This window comes from Pristis pectinata, chromosome 4 (assembly GCF_009764475.1).
Source record: "Pristis pectinata isolate sPriPec2 chromosome 4, sPriPec2.1.pri, whole genome shotgun sequence".
Lineage (NCBI taxonomy): Eukaryota > Metazoa > Chordata > Chondrichthyes > Rhinopristiformes > Pristidae > Pristis > Pristis pectinata.
In genome coordinates this window covers 94,804,329-94,821,023 of record NC_067408.1, presented here as the reverse complement: position 1 = coordinate 94,821,023, position 16,695 = coordinate 94,804,329, and the positions used below count along the sequence as shown (strand labels likewise).

Here is a 16,695-nt window from a genome sequence, read left to right as displayed (position 1 = left end):
ATTGCAGAAGTAGAACAGTCTACAGTTCTGTACGTTGAGTGAAGGGTTGGCAATGATGTTCATGAACTGTTCAGTGGTGAGAAATGGGCATGAATTGGGCTGTGTCCAGGTAAATACAAGACAACAAACTGAGGAGGTGTTAGATGGGTGGGCATCTTTTAAAGGTATCTGCCAATGAACAATCACACAGTAGTACTCAATGGGGAAGGGGGAGGTTGGCATTGGGGGTTGGGACTTTAATGTAGGCTCCATCACTGTTTTCACAGGCAACAACATTTATTGATCGTCTACAGATGAAAAGTAGGCAAGTGCCTGAAAGGTTTTGGAGGTTTGGGGGTGGGCATGGGTAGAGGATGGATTTGATGGTGATCAGGTTGAAGTTCTATATGTGTAAGCAGCAAGATCAGTGGTCTGGACTGGATGGTTAGGCTACTGATGGATAAGAGGGACATGTTAATCATAGGGACCATTGGAAGAGGCTGTAAGTGGCACACCTCAAAGGATGCTCACAGTGAGGTAAATATAGTGAAGCCTCAGAGGCCTGCAAAGAGACAAAACTATTAAATGCTTGAAATACTTATAATAATTTTCCTTTTCTTAGCTATGCCAAAACAACAGCAGCTACAAGCGGACTATTCCAAAGTGTGACTCAGTCACCAGATCATGAAACTGGAAGGAAACTGAACAAGTTTGGTATTAATTCTCAATATGGAAAGTAGGAGCTTTTCTTTCAGGAGCTAATGATATGTGAAATTTAACACTGAGAATTTCTATCACATCATCTTACACTGGAGTAGTTGATGCTGATAAACGGCAAAACCGTATTGATGGCTCCTGTTTTGAAGAAATGTAGGTTATGATTTTGAATTCATTTTGTGGAAGAATATTTCATTCTAATATCTATTCAGAATATTTGGTAGCTATTTTGCTACAAGCAGTCTTAAGGTCAATTTGGAAATCCTGCTGGCACAAACTAAAATATTAAATAAGGCCCGTGGTGTTGTCTTTGGCCAGTTGTTACATCATTCTATACAGACTGTATAGGCAGAACTATTGTCCTTCCTAATATAGTACTGAAATACAGAAAGTCCATAATATCCTAAGTTACCAGTTCAATAAATCCAAGCAAACATACTACTTAATTTGTTCATTTCATTTTTTTCCCAAAAATGACAATAGTGATTATGGCAAGACTTTAGTCACCAACATCATAAGGTACAATAATAAGAGGTATTCAAAGAGAAATACTGTACTTAAGAAAATAAGATTTCTATTTTACATATCAGTATACCAGTCAAAGGTTCAGAATGACTATTAATACAAGCTCTTCTAGCAATTACACTCTTACCACTAGTGTTCAGAAAATGATTAAAATTAAATACAGCAGATTGCAAAATATTTAATATCTGACTACATATTAAGTACCTGATAGAACTACACATTCACTACTACTGAGAGATGGATAAATTCACTGGTCATATTAACTGCATTTTCAGATAACAACCACAGGAAATCGCATCCATTTTTAAAAAAAAAATCACTTATAACAGAAAATGGAATTCATGATGCTCTAATAAATCCATCTTTTAACGTGTTAGTCTATAATATATACAGATATGCATGTTCTCTCCCAGATTACATGGCTTTTGGCTGGGGTGGAGAGTATATTGATTGTGGTGCACAAGACATTGCAGTCATGTGGGACAGGTTGATTGATGCCTGTCAGTTATTTTTCATACATAATATATTTAGCCTTGAGAAAAAGATTGGTAAGTATGAACATGGAGAAGACCTGTTTCACAGTCTATATTGCTATATTGATTCTCTTCCTTTTTTTTGCTTCACCAAGATTGTCATTGAGTTAAGCCCCATTTTTATTTTATTTGAGTGTGGTTGCCATACCGCCAACTGTCCAATTTGAATTAGGCTATATATTAGTGTATAGCACAGAAGAAAAGCAGCAGTAGATTGCTAGACCAAAGTGCTAGACTGACAACAGTTAGATCAACTTAGAGAAAGATAAATCAATTATGGTAAATCTGGCATTTTAGATTTTGTGAAACTATGAGACTGCAGAAATATTGTTTATAATGAAATATGACAGCATTTGATCCATTAGAAATAACCTTGAGGTGTGAGAAATATATTTGTGTCTAGGCTAAAGAAGAGGCTTTTGTTGGTGTTTTAGTTGATTAAAAACAAAAGAGGAGATACAAGAGACTGCAAATGCTGGAGTATGGTGCAAAAAACAAACTGCTGGAGGAACTCAGCAGGTCAAGGAATGTCTGTGGAAGCAAAAGGATGGTCAACATTTCAGGTTGAGACTCTGTATTATGCCCAAGTTGAGAAAAGGATGTATAACTTGATATTCCAACGAGTTCCTAATCAAGCACCAATCTCATGGCATAGTGAAGACTGAGCACTTGCCTGAAGGGTGTGAAGGACTGAGGGATGTTTTTTGACACTCCTACACACCTCTCGGCAATTAAGCAACCATTATGGCTTCTAGACTGCAGGATAAACAAAGCCCCGGAGGGCAAGGTAAATCTATGCAAACCTCTGGCACATCAGTGAAGAATTCAAGTCAAGTGATTAAAATTTGAGATTCAGTTGAGAGTATGAGATCATGGTTTTCTTTTATAAAGCAAAGAAGTAGAGAGAGTGTGGAAGTGGGATTATAAGGAGTTTATTTGTAGCAAAAATTGGTGGAATTTGGTCAGAGCAAGATATTTTGGGGGATGGGTTTGATAATATGTTGTAATACTCATCTTTACCCATAGGCTTCTCCTTGATTACTTCTCGTGTTAATAGAGTTAAGAAGACAGACTTATGGATAAAAGATACCATGGCTGAAGGATCTTACTTGGCTTGAAAGTCGATAAATAGGAGGGAACTAATTACGTTGAATATTGTGCATTAACTGAATAATGTTGTGTCATCAGATACAGTGTATTCAGTAGGAAAGATCGTAGTCTCTAATAAACTCATCCAATATGGAAACAATGGAAAATACAAAATACTTTAAGATTTTGGAACAATTCTATGGGTAACAAAGCTCATAAATTATTATAAAGGGTTCAGTTCTCATTGTGATTTTATGCTTATGCTAGCTTTTTGGAAATTTCATAATAGCTTATAAGAGATGGGAAAAAAGAGAAGAAACTTGTTGTGGAATTAGAAGGAAGTAGTTTTGGGATTGGAACTGATATGGAGAGAGGTGTGATGAATGGAGTATTCAGAGGGTATAAGGAAGGTGAGAATCACATTGAAAAAATAGGGTTGAGACACTACTGAATGAGACTCGTGGGGTCTAGGCTGTAGGCAGAAATATTAGAGATGAAGAGCACGACCCTGGTTTTGCTGATATCCAGCTGAAGTTTTGGTTTATCCAGGTATTTTGAATTTGACAGCAGATAATTAGAAGAAATGGAAAGTTAGTGTTGGGCACCACTAGCACACATTGGTGAGAGTGATACCAGGATTCAGGGTAATGCCACCAAGTCTAGAATACAAAAGTGATGTGGATGAGGGCACATGAACCTCTCGTGTGCTCGAGTAAGTAAATGTGCAGTGGCAGAGTAGCTGTTGGGAGCAATATATTTCCTGTTGCAGACGGGTACAACCTATTAGGTAGGTTAAGAGGAAGTAGTCTGCAGTATCAGAAGTGTTGGAGGTTAAGAAGGATCAGGAAAGATCATGAATCATTATTATGGACATACAAGGTATCAACTGAGATTATTATAAGTGAGACACAAGAGACTATAGATCCTGGAATCTGGAGCTACAAACAATCTGCTGGGGGAACTCAGTGGGTCGAGCAGCATCAGTTCTGATGCAGGGTTTTGACCCGAAACATCAACAGTTCCTTTCCTCCCAAAGATACTGCTCAACCCGCTAAGTTCCTCCAGCAGATTGTTACATTGGTTAGTTGGCAACTAGGTTTGGAGAAAGATGAAAATGAAATTTTCAAAGGTAATTATTATGAGTAACTACAATGCTTTAAGGGGATTTCTCAGTCATGGCATATCAATCCCTTTGGAGATTCTACAGAAAATACTGCAGATCATTTATTTGGTTAAGCGACTTGGATATGAGTAATCTTTTAATTCATCATAAATGTTATAAACTGTATATATCATCTGCTCCAGTGAATGAGAATAACAAATTTTGACAAAAAGAAAACTACATTTAACATGATTGTAACCATACCAAATGGAATAATACCAAGGTAAAGGAAAAACAAAATGCCCCAACATAGTGCTTAGACCAGCATTTCTCATCTCTATGAACACTTGTTAAAATATCCATCCTGGCAAATTGGATGAAGAAGTTGTGGGGATGTGGATATTACATTATGTTTAGAACAATGTAATAATTTCCTGAAATTGGAAAGCCGTGACAGTGAAATTGGTGGAACAAATAACAAAAGTCAATTCCTTGAAAGAATGCAGTCGAGGTGTACATAAAGTGCATTGTTATTACTCAAACAGATTGAACATTTTCTTGACCATAACAGCAGTAAAACATCCAATGGATGGTTCCTAAAATTGCAGCAAAACATATTCTAGGGCTGCCATGTATTAGCAGGATCTCAAAATGAAATATAACTTTTGGTTTTTCCTCCACTCAATGTGTCTGGAAAGGTTTCTTAACGAGGAAGCAGCTAACTAACTTAGCAACAGGTAGTGTAGTAAACAAAAGAGGCTATTACATACAGCATATTATGTACGTTGTAAATTGAAACCATGGCAATGCCAGTAGAAGTACTTCCCTGTCAAACATGTTTCTGACAGTGGTAGATTATATCTGCAACCCATGTTTTATGTGATAAGAGTTGATAAAATAGAACACAAAAATAATGACCAGTTTAATCTGACCCAAAGAGAAGCTGTAAAGAACAAAGAAAAATAAAAGGGCTAATGACTAACAAATTTTTGTTAAAAAAACCGATAACTTAAGAATAGTCACTTCATGAATGAAGGTGCAGAGCTGCAGATGGTTCTCATGGACTTATGAGAAGAAAGGAATACAGAAATAATTAATATAAATCCAGGAAAGCAACTTCCTAATCTGTAGTTGAAGATGATTTATGGCGGTTCTAATTTGTTCAGATTTAACAGTCTTATGGTGTTCTTGGGAAATAGACCAATACATCTACCATGAAGTAAACAGTGTCCTAACATTTAAAAGATAATATTTAAAAGCCAAGACTCAGCCCACCCAGCAGCATGAATAGGAAGAGGAAGAATGTTAAAGTTGCAAGTCAATGACATCATCAGTCTGAAACATTGGCCTGGAGTTTTGTGGTTGTACTAAGTGTGAATATTAGTGCTCAATTATTGTATAAAACCAACAGCAACCTCTGCAATGCTCAAATGCATAATTAATAACTGCAGATAAAGAGAAATTGTTGTGAGTGATATCCTTTTCCTCCAGAGGGTGTGCTGCTATAGCCTTTGCAGATGTAGTGAATGAGAAATCAATATTTTGATGTAAACTTTAAAGGCCCATGCCCCATTCTCAATGAAAATATGAAGCCTTTTGAATAAGGTGTTGACTTTTTAAAAAGGGAGTCTTTTTTTACTGTTAATCCCCCTCTAGTTCTGAAAACTAATTTTACATTCATGGAGTCTCATTCACTCAAAAGGGCATCAAAATAAAACATTAGAAGAATACTCTTTGCATCCCAACTTGTTATGAAGATCTTACAATCTGACTAGCTGATCACCTTGCATGATGATATCACTGATGCTGGACACCATAGATCTTCTTAAAAATAGCACCCAATTCAAAGCCATGTTGAAATAGAAGAAATTGATGCTTGAGAGACCACTAAATTTTTATGGGTGCCTTTTATTCTCTCAAGTCACCAGAGAGCACAGACTCTTTGCCACTGATTGTAAAATCTGGGTTGTTAATTTTGTTTCTGCCCTCAAATGTTGTCTGGCCTGCTAAGCCAGCATTTTCTATAAACCTATTCTGGATGAAAATGCTTTATCAAGCTGCGTTTTTCAGGCCCTTCACTTCAAAAACTAGACATGATGCATCTTAAAAATGGCAAAACAAATTATTACACTATAAAAATAATAGACATTCACATGTAACATCTGTTATTGAAAGAAAACAGAACTACTTAACAAAATATTTAAAACCTTAAGAAGCTGCATGTTGGATTAGTTGGTTTGGTTTTGGCATGGCTCTCATTAAATATTTTTAAAATTGACTCATTCTTCACTGTTGAACAAGATAAATAATTTGTTATCATTATCCAGGGGTATACATTTATTTTAAAAATAGCATTCTTCATTTGTTTACTGTCTACTCCTTAATTTCCCTTAGTTGAACAAACGTCCAATCCTGATATAAAAATTCTTTAAGCAATCTCTTGGAAATGGAAGAGCTAACTTGCAATTAAATGTCAATCAAGGGAAATTAGAGTGGATTTCTTGACTGAGGTATAAAGGTGGAAGGCATTGCTAACCAAAATAAAATGTTTTAATATCAGAAAAAATGAATGAGAAACTTTAAAGTTATATAGTAAGTGGTATTTATCAGGGGAAACTTAAAAATACTGCAGCAATTTTCATTAGAAGAATATTAAGAGTTTGACTTTAAAAGAGTTTAATTTAAAAGACACTGATAAAGTAAATGGAGAAAACTGGTCCACGAAAGAATAGCACAAAAATTTAATTTTAATCCACAAAAGAATTGATAGAGGCTGGAGTTTCTTATTTTCTTCGGTAGTGTATGGTTAGGATTGGGATTCCACACCAAGAAAGTGAGGTGGAAGTGGAATCCATAATGGCTTTTAGAAGAAAAGTAAGTAAGTTTTAGAAGGATAAAGAAATTGAAAGAGCACACAGGAAATAACAAATTGGTTAGTTCCTTCAGAAAGTCAGCATGGGTGATAGTAAATGCATGGTCTTTATTTGTGTCTTAACATTATTTGATTCTCTGGCTTGTGTTTGATTTATAATGATTAATGATTATCATTACCTGGGACAAATTGGCATGGTGATAACCACACTCTGCTGAACTGAATCAGTCACCAGATACAAAAAGATTATTCCTAAATTCCAGAGTAATAGCATAAAACATGGCATAAATTGTGTCATGTTCTAAAGCCACCATATTAATGCTGTATACTGTACATGTAAACCAATGTGACAAATCTGCCAGAGACTCATAATACTGGAAATATTAAACTGTGGCAAACAGCTCCCAGAGTTTCGCAACTTGTTTTTGCAAGTGTTGTTGAGACCCACGTTGAAAATAAAACAGGTCTTCAGCATCCTGACATCCTTGGCATTTCCCATGTGTCAAATAGTACAAACTTAGAGGCAAAATCTTCCCTTCATCCTTTTTACTTTATACTACAAGAGCATCTCTGGCTGGAAAGTGATTCTGCAAGATAAAAACACAATGAATAACAATCTATTCCTTCAAAGTATTTGTCACATAGTGTCATAGAATTTACAGTACAGGTGAACCCCACACTACAATCAATGTCAAAATTTGCCCTTATGGAATTCACAAATGACTACCCAAAAATTTGAGATACAGAATAAAGTTCACTCTTATGGAATTTATCAGGGAAAAGATAAATAAACACAAAATACAGAAGAAACAACAAATTTCATCCATTTTTAGTTTTAGTCACTCAATACTGTGGGGCAATAAGATTTGGATATGACGTCACAGTGTCCATTGGGTTGGCAGTCACAGCCGAGCCCCTCCTTTGCCGCGCCCTCCCAAGTCCGAGGACATGTGAACAAGTTTTCTCAGAGTGTAACATTGTGGGGAGCCACAATAGCCATGGCCAGCTCCTTAAAGTAACCCCTTAGCCTTTATTCCACTTCCACTAAGTCACCGTGCTTTAACCCATTACCCTTCTGAACTCCTTCTACACCACCTTTCTCCCATGAACCCTGATCCTCAAATCCCATCCCTTTCCCTGATATCCCAACTTCCTAAACCCTTTCCTAATCCATGGGCCTTGCACATCAGAGAAAATGCCTTGCAGATGAAGAGTGCAGCAACACAAAAACGTAAAGATTTGGTGAATTAATTAGAGTCACAGAGAGATACAGCACAGAAACAGGCCCTTCAGCCCACCAGGACTGCGCCAACCATTAACCACCCAGTTATACAAACCCTGAGTCCTGAGGAAGGGTCCTGACCCAAAACGTTGACCATCTGCTTTACTCCACAGATGCTGCCTGGCCTGCTGAGTTCCTCCAGCATCTTGTTGTTTTTTCATCTAGATTCCAGCATCTGCAGTCCTTTGTTTCTCTACACAAATTCTGCATTAATTCCATGTTCTATTCTCCGCACATTCTCATCAACACCCCCAGATTCCACCACTCACCTACACAAGAGGGTCAATTTACAGTAGCCAATTAACTTACAAACTTGCACATCTTTCGGATATGGAAGGAAACTTGAGCACCTGGAGGAAATCCACACCATCACAGGGAAAACGTGCAAACTCCATGCACGCAGCAACCAAGTTCAGGAGTGAACTTGGGTCTGTGGCAATGTGAGGCAGTGGCTCTGGTAGCTGCACCTGCTGTTCCTTTTTCAAATGTGGTGGGAAGACAAGGAATGCCAAATCTTTTCAAATGTGTGTTGTTTGATTGTGGCAAAATAAATTCTAAGTATTAAATAGTTAAAACAAGAGTTTTGACTGCTGTGGAATACGTACATTCCTGAGGTAGAGGAATTGTGCAGCAATGTTAGCAATGGAGAAACACAGATGATTATTAATGGATTGTGAATACTTCTGGGCAGTGCTCAGTCTGCTAGTGGCTAGAAAATAAAGGAGGGCAGGGCAATCAGTGATTCATAGTTGCTGCACTGATGGCAGCATGGTCTTTTCTTGCCAGGGTCAGAGCTATCTATGATCAAACGTGGTGCTTAAATATAGAACCTATGAGGCTGGATTTGTTTCTTTTTCTTCTTCAAGTAATCTTAATGTTAAGCTTTTACTTATCGACTGTAGAGGGATATTTTTATAGTTAGCATCAGTGTTAATTTATTCTAATGTACATAAAAATCACAACTATAACATTGTTACAATAACTAAAATATGAAAATAAATTACTGCCTAATTTTTACTATTTCTAAATCTAACAGGCCACTTTTTGCTTTAGTTGGAGCTAAGAAAAACTTAATGGTAAATAGTCATAATTAAGCACTCTGTAAAAAATGCAGATTGGTCTGACCATGCATTAATATGTAAAACTTCAATATTCCATTTGCCTGAGTGATGAAGATCATAAATGATATGTTTTCCCAAGCAATCTTCCTCTGATAGTCAGAATGGAATTTCCTAATATCACTTCCACATCTTTCTCTCTAAATGCAATGGATTTTCTCTCACGCTGATGCCAATTATGAAAAGTTTCACAGTCCACCCAGGAATGATTCCCATGCAAAGATAAGTTCAAACCAACTTCACACTTTTACCAGTACCACCACTGATGAAGGATCAAGGTTCATGCTGATAAATTTGGATCTTGACTGAGAATGGGCCAAGGTAAAAGGTACATACTCTGTATCAGCCACACTAAGAAACCTGACTTTAGATATTTTGCGTAGTTCATCAAAATTGGGAAAATATTATTCACCAGAATTGACATAATTCATCAGCACAAAATTAACTAACACAGAACAATAGTATCCCAGACTAAGTCAAGCTTAAATTAAGTGAATATATTTCAAAGAAGCTGTGTAAATTCCAAAAAGGTATAGATTTTCTTTTACTTTTTATTGAAAGAAATCAAAGAACTCACGGTTTTCTTCTGTCTTGTTTGCTCTTTTCGCTCATGAACATTCTCCACTTTAGGATAGTAGATTCTTGCTGGCAGTTCTTCTGGCCTAACCTTCTGCAAGTGCATTTCAGTGTATGGAGGCAGTGTCTCTTCTTCTTCTGTCCTGTAACTCGGAGATTTCCCATAGTAATGGTCATTTACTCGCTTAATACTAGCTTTGGAAGGAGTTTCACTGCTGTAGCTTTCATTGTAAGATTTACATTTGGCCTTCTTCTCCAGAATACTGTTCATGAAAGCATCATCGTAGGTTCTACCACCATCATTTGTACACCGTAATGGATATTCTTCCTGCTTATTTCTCTTCCTTTGACTATTGTAAATATGTCCCTGGTCAGCGTCATATAGTTCATTCCTGCTCCGACTCCTTTTGTTGTAATAATCATCCAAGGAGCTCCCTTGATAGTGGTATCGATCTCTGAGTGCTCTGTAATACTGCCCTCTGTCAGCCTCTTTTCTCTCCCGTCGTTCTGGCTCAAGGGAATTACCTCTCCTCCCCCTGTAATGATAAGATTCTGCAAATTCTTCAAGTTCGTCTAGTGACTTTGCTTGTTCTTTGTCGTGCAGTTCAATTCTTTGTCTTTCACAAGATCGAGACCGTGACCTAGTGAATAATTAAAAATATTCTTAGCATCTTGTTACAGCTCTTCAGAATGAACCAAATTTTAATGTACGGTAATTACTACCAAAGTTCATGTGATTTCGTGAATTATGTACATAGTCAAAATTTATTCTGATTTCTGAGACTTCACTAAACAACATACACACCATTCCTGGTAGATCTCATTTCATTTTAACCTTAGTTTTGGAGTTTGAAAGCTATTAGCCTGCTCAGATTTTGAAGTCACAGGATATAAATTAAAATCTTGTTGTTCTTGGAAATGAAACATGAAATGTTACAGAGAAGTTCCATCTGTATTCAGAAGTGTGTGCAGGAACCATCACTATTCTGACTAGAACTTGCATCAGTAGCACCATTTACAAATAACAACTCCCTTCCAGAATAACTGGTGTCCATTAGATTTACACATGTCCTTTCCCATTTTAGGTAAAATCCACAAAGAGCAATGGTCGTGATAATGTTATTATGAGTCTTCTAAATTTGTCAAAATATTTATACAATAGAGAATTACTTCCCAGCATGATACTTAAGAGATTTTTTAAAAAAAATTACATAAGGAAAGTTCATTTATTCATTGGCTGTGGCATAGAATATTAAGAGCTGGAACATCATGTTACAACATTACAAAACATTGATTAGGTACCCTGGGAGCTTTGTGGGCAGTTCTAGTCGCCACACTATAGGAAGGGTGTGATTGCACTAGAGATGATTCAGAGGAGATTCACTGGATGTTGCCTGGATTGGAGCACCTTAGTTACAAGAATGGATTGGATAGGCTGTCTTCGTTTTCCCTGGGGCAGAGGGGGCTGAGAGGTGACCTGACAGAAGTGTATAAAATTATGCAGAGGATAAATAGGGTAGATCGTAAGAATCATTTCCCTTTGGTGGAAGAGTCTAATTCAAGAGGGCATAGGTTCAAGGTGAGAAGCAAGAGCTTTAAAGGGGACCCGAGGGGGAATTCTTTCACACAGAGGGTGGTTGGAATCTGGAACACTCTGCCTGAGATAGTGGAGTCAGGTACTCTCACAACGTTTAAGAAACATCTAGACAAGCACCTGAATCACCAAGGCATAGAAGGCAATGGACATAATAAGGGTAAATGGGATTAGTATAGGTAAGTACAATGGTTGACATGGGCACGATGACTGGTTGCATCATGGTCTGGTACAGTAATTTGAATACGCAATAATGTAAGAAGCTGCAGAGAGTACATCCCTCCCCACTATCGGTAGTATCTACGAGGCACTGCCTCAAGAAGGCAACATCTATCATCAAAGATCCCCACCATCCGAGCCATGCCATCTTTTTGCAGCTACCATCGGGCAGGAGGTACAGAAGCCTCAAGTCCCATACCACCAGGTTCAAGAACAGCTACTTCCCTTCAACCATTCGATTCTTGAACCAACTGGTAAAACTCTAATCACTACAGTTTAGCAACACTATGACCACTTTAATCACTTTGTACTAAAATGGACTTGTTTTTATTTTGTTCCTTCTTGTAAAAATTGTGTATAATTTGTTTTTCTTGTGATTGCTGCCTAAATCATGCTATGTGCCTGTGAAGCTGCTGCAAGTAAGTTTTTCATTGCACCTGTGTATACATGTACTTGCGCATATGACAATAAACTCAACTTTGACCAAAGGGCCTGTTTCTGTACTGTATAATTCTGTGACTATGGAGGTTAGGTTCAAATGTATGTACAACTGTTTGCTACTTGTGTATTTTGTTTTGTCTAACTCATTTGCAGTAATGTTTTTCCATCATCAGTCACATGTCAGACATGAATGCCAATTTTCAATTTTAGAGAGAATGATATGCAAGAAAAAGCTGATAGGAATAATATGTCTAAGAATAAAAATGGCTGCAAAGGTTATAATGAAAATCAACTTTAATACCATTAATACAAATTGAACATCGCTTTTGTTGTACCTGCTACTGCAGCGTTCATTGTCTCTCTTTGCTCTGCTCTTGAAATGTCCTGATCCTCTCACAAACTGCGTGCTGAGTGCCAAGTCAACATCCTGGTCAGTAATTGGAGGTTGCGTTTGTTTTCGAGCCTGGCAGAAGTTCTGGCAGAAATCGATGTTCTGATCATGCAGTGAACTTAACTCTGACATGTTGCTCGCTGTATAATACAAGTAGTTTGGATCATTTATGTCATTTTCTTAGTACTTTCATGATGGGTTAATGTTACAAACAAAAACAACTCAGAATTCTTCGAAAACTAGTTCAAAATGCAAATCACTGATGCTGATTTGCATGTGAAAAGGGAAAGAGACGCTGAACTCAATTAAAAACAGTGAAGGCTGGGATTTCCCACAGAACTGTTCTTTGAGTAAACGTGTAATGGCATCAGATCAGTATAATATCATTCTGCTCTTTGTTGAACAGATATTTAGTGTTAGATCATTGTTCACAAGCTGGATCTTGGAATTATAAAGGCTATGAAAAACCTAAAAAACTAATGTCCACGGTGTAAACTGATAACAACATCAGATATTTTTAAAACGTATGGATTTACCCTGCAAATTCAAACAGCTACACAAAAATCACCTCAATAGTTTGAGATCCAGCACAAGTAGAGATTCCAACAACAAGACTGGTGACTGTGGAATCAAATCTGTAAAACAAGCTGTTTATACATTTTCCAAGAACTGTACGAATTCCAGACCAAAATATCTCTGAAAGCAATAATGGCTGCAGAAAGAACAAAGTGTTTCTTATCAAATATAGTTCCCATTGAAGAGCACAACATCGACACAGGCTAGTCAGCCCATTGTGCCCTTTCAAAGATCACTCCAACTAGTCAAACTCCCTCCCTCTATCACCACATCCCTGAAAATTTTCATCTCTCAATTTCCCAGTTCCCTTTTAACAGCTACTGTTGGATCTACTTCCACCAAAATATAAGGCAAAGCATTCCAAATTTTAACCACTTGTTTTGTAAAGAACTGTTTCTTCTGTCAGATTCTCCTAAATTTTCACAACATTGGTGAAGTTGGCAGGCCAGTGTTTTGTCAAAAGGTTTAGCATCATTCCCAACATTTGTATTCAGTGCCTCTATTTATAAACTCATGGATCCTATTTACATTATTAACTGCTTTACTAACCTGCCACCTTCAAAGATTTGTGTGACTGATATCCCAGGTTTCTCTGCACCTGTGTCCCCCCACTTAAAATTATTCCATTGCATATGAAGTATTCATTCTTCCTATCAGAATGTTTCACCTTCTGGTTTCCTGCACTGAACTAAATCTGCCACGTGCTGTGCAGTTCATCCACCCGTCAATGTCTTCTTGACCTCTTTTGATTTCATCACTGATCATAACACTGCCAGGGAGCTTTGAAATTGTCCCTGGTAATTGGAATGTTGCTGATGTGAAATTCAGTTCATCTTCTAGTATTAGAGATGGCTGAATTTGTTTATACTTCCATCTTAAATATAATCAATAGAGATATTGGTGAACAATTCACACAGTTGTGCAAATATTTGGGGGACCCCACATGATTCAATTGATTTTTGCAATAACTACAAACAAGTGACTTTGATAATAGTTGACTAATTAAGTCCTGAAATCCATGTTGCCTGAATTTTTGCATTTCAAATTAAATACTTTAAAATCCAGGAGATTCCATAGAAGATAGCCTCATTGAGAACTGAACCTAATTCATTATGATAGTACAAACTGAAATAAGACAAGGGTGGCTGCAAGGGTCCGTGAAGATTAGCATTTTGCTGAGCCAGCAGATTCATATAAGAAATCAACTGCGATCATCTCTTAAATCTCAATACCTATAACCCGTACATTGTTCATACTTTCTCCGAGAGGGGTCAAACTGCGCCAGCTCCTTTTCCACATAGTAAAGGACTTTCATGGAGTCTTGCTCTTTGTTGGCTTGAATCCTGTATCCACTGCGTACTGAGGAGGAAATAGAAAAATTATGGAAACCCTGCCCTCAAATCTTAAAAAGCTAATAGCTTATATAAACAAGGTTTGTAAGTCGAAGTTTGGAGTTACTACTTTCTTTTTGAGTGTTTCACTGTGACAGAACAAAATCAGAATTTTAAAAAGGTGCAAGTAGTAGACTTATATCATTGTGACAGTTTGATATTATACACCTGTATTTGGAGGTGCGTGTGGAAAAGGTTTAAGACCTATTTATTCTTTCACACAAACAAATCGGTAATGATGATATCTATGTCTTCGAGTTGACCTTTGTTTTGAGAGAAATTCTTCTTACCAGATTCTCCCAGATCAGTGTCGACATGTGCCGGTGGAGGCAAAGACTTTGTATCAATTACACTTGACGAGATTGGTATCCTTGAAACACTGGGGATGTAGTATGGTGGATAGTCTGCAACATTGGGAAGATGTCCAGCTTTTACTGCTTTTCCGGCTTCATATACTGATAAACAGGGGGATAAAAGTGCTAAAACTTATAAAAAATCATCTTGTGTACATATACATATATTCACCTGTTGTTTTTCAGCAACTGAAGTCAATTATTTTCTGGAATGAAGTGTGACAATATCCATTTCTGGAATATTTTGTCATTCAAGAAATCCAACTATATCCATTTCCAGATACAAGTCGCCAAAAGTTATTGATATGTTTTCCACACCAGGGACACAGAGGAAGACATTATTTCCCAAGTGATATTCCTTTTGAAGCACTGCAGAAGAACTTGGACCATGTTTTCCTGGGAACAGTTGTCACTCGACACTCCAAGGACATTGTGGCCTTCTTAGCATGGCACCAGACTAGAATGCAAGATTCAATAACCTGATACTATGCCTCACCACCACCCCCCCACCCCATCCCCCAAACACGGCACTGACACTCCATTGTCTTCCCAATGCACCTGCCTATCATCTGTTGTCTCCACGATTTCTCCCTGACTGTGAGGCCAAGGTTCCTCTCCTCCCCCCTCCACCACCATCCAAGTCAAACATCATTGTTAGTATCCCAATGCTGCCATCCTCATTCCAATATAAACACCTGTATCCCAATTCCCATCCAAATACAGTCCTGGTATTCTAATTTATCTCTTCCCGTCAACCATTCATTCATCTGTGTCAGGCTCCAATGACCTCAACCTCCAACCCCTTGGCACAGCACAGGCTGAGCCCGTGGTCAACAACCATCCTGAAACTGGCTTCCAAACTGAGTGTTGAGGGGCCTTAGGCATCACTGATGCCATGCCAATCCAAAGAAAACTATTAAGGTGTATTAGATTTTCTAGACAATTAAGTTTCTTTCTTAATTGTCAACAACTGATAACTGGTAGGCATTGCATGTACTTAAATAATTGTGTGATTGGTAATAATATGTTACTGCTCACAAATGACTGTCTTGTTCCTAATTCAACAATGCCCTAAGTTGCATGGTTTGTTGTTCCAATGTATAGTTCTTATAGTAACATTTCTATTTCAGTGAACTTTATCAAGTATAGTTTTAGTTAAGAGATAAACTTTTGGAAGTTTTTAACTTATCTCCTGACCATCCTGCAAACTTGATTTTTGTGGTGTCTTAGGACTTGATTTCCATTTTACATGATTCTATATGCTCCCATACATATATTTTTATTTTGGCATGTAACATAGCATAAAAAAGACATTTGTCTGGTGAAATACCTTTTAGGCTGTTTCATTGCTATATTCAATCAACACAATTCCCACTCAGGTAAGGGTATAGAGTATATAGTTTATGCAGACTTTTGCAATGAGAAAGCACTGAATCTGTCACGTTCCATGGCAGGCATAAATGTAGAAGAATATGAGCAATTACATGACCCTGCTTATATTACATCCTAAACTAAATTAAGCATCCCTACAATACCAGAACACTGATACAAGGGCAAAATAAATAACAGACAATAATCCTTTTAACAGTTGCAGGGTGGAAAGGTATACTTACAGGCTTGAGGGCAACAGCAGGATTCTGGACAACAAGGGCAGCGGACGTAACAACAGCATGTGTGAGGGCAGCACTGACACCAACATACACCAAGAAGAATAAGGAGCAGAAAGGATCCAGAGAGTACTAAACCAACAAATGCCCATTCTGCAATACAAAAACATTTTAAAATGCATTATACAGCATGAAGAATTATCTTGACATGAATGGCTAAATAACAACTTCACTGCTATGACATGTTTTAAATAGCTTCCTATCATCTAGTACACTATAAAATCTGCTGGATTATTCACTAACACTTAAAATAAAAATTGTGTTGCTCAG

At 37.4% G+C, this 16,695-nt stretch overlaps 1 protein-coding gene across 3 annotated transcripts in view; it reads right to left on the bottom strand.

Moving 5' to 3' along the window:
* Nucleotides 1-1,135: 1,135 nt before the first annotated feature.
* The window catches only part of LOC127569427 (immunoglobulin-like domain-containing receptor 2), an 80,896-nt gene continuing 65,336 nt past the window's right edge, over nt 1,136-16,695 (bottom strand). For 2 of the 3 annotated variants that reach the window (XM_052014060.1, XM_052014061.1), the window contains 6 exons: nt 16,372-16,518; nt 14,696-14,860; nt 14,260-14,373; nt 12,383-12,578; nt 9,795-10,434; nt 1,136-7,404 (listed from right to left, as the gene is read on the bottom strand). In XM_052014060.1, coding sequence (XP_051870020.1) covers nt 7,369-7,404; nt 9,795-10,434; nt 12,383-12,578; nt 14,260-14,373; nt 14,696-14,860; nt 16,372-16,518 — 1,298 coding nt within the window. In that variant the 3' untranslated portion in view covers nt 1,136-7,368. The remainder of the gene's footprint in view (nt 7,405-9,794; nt 10,435-12,382; nt 12,579-14,259; nt 14,374-14,695; nt 14,861-16,371; nt 16,519-16,695) is intronic. The other variant, XM_052014062.1, reaches the window with a different exon arrangement.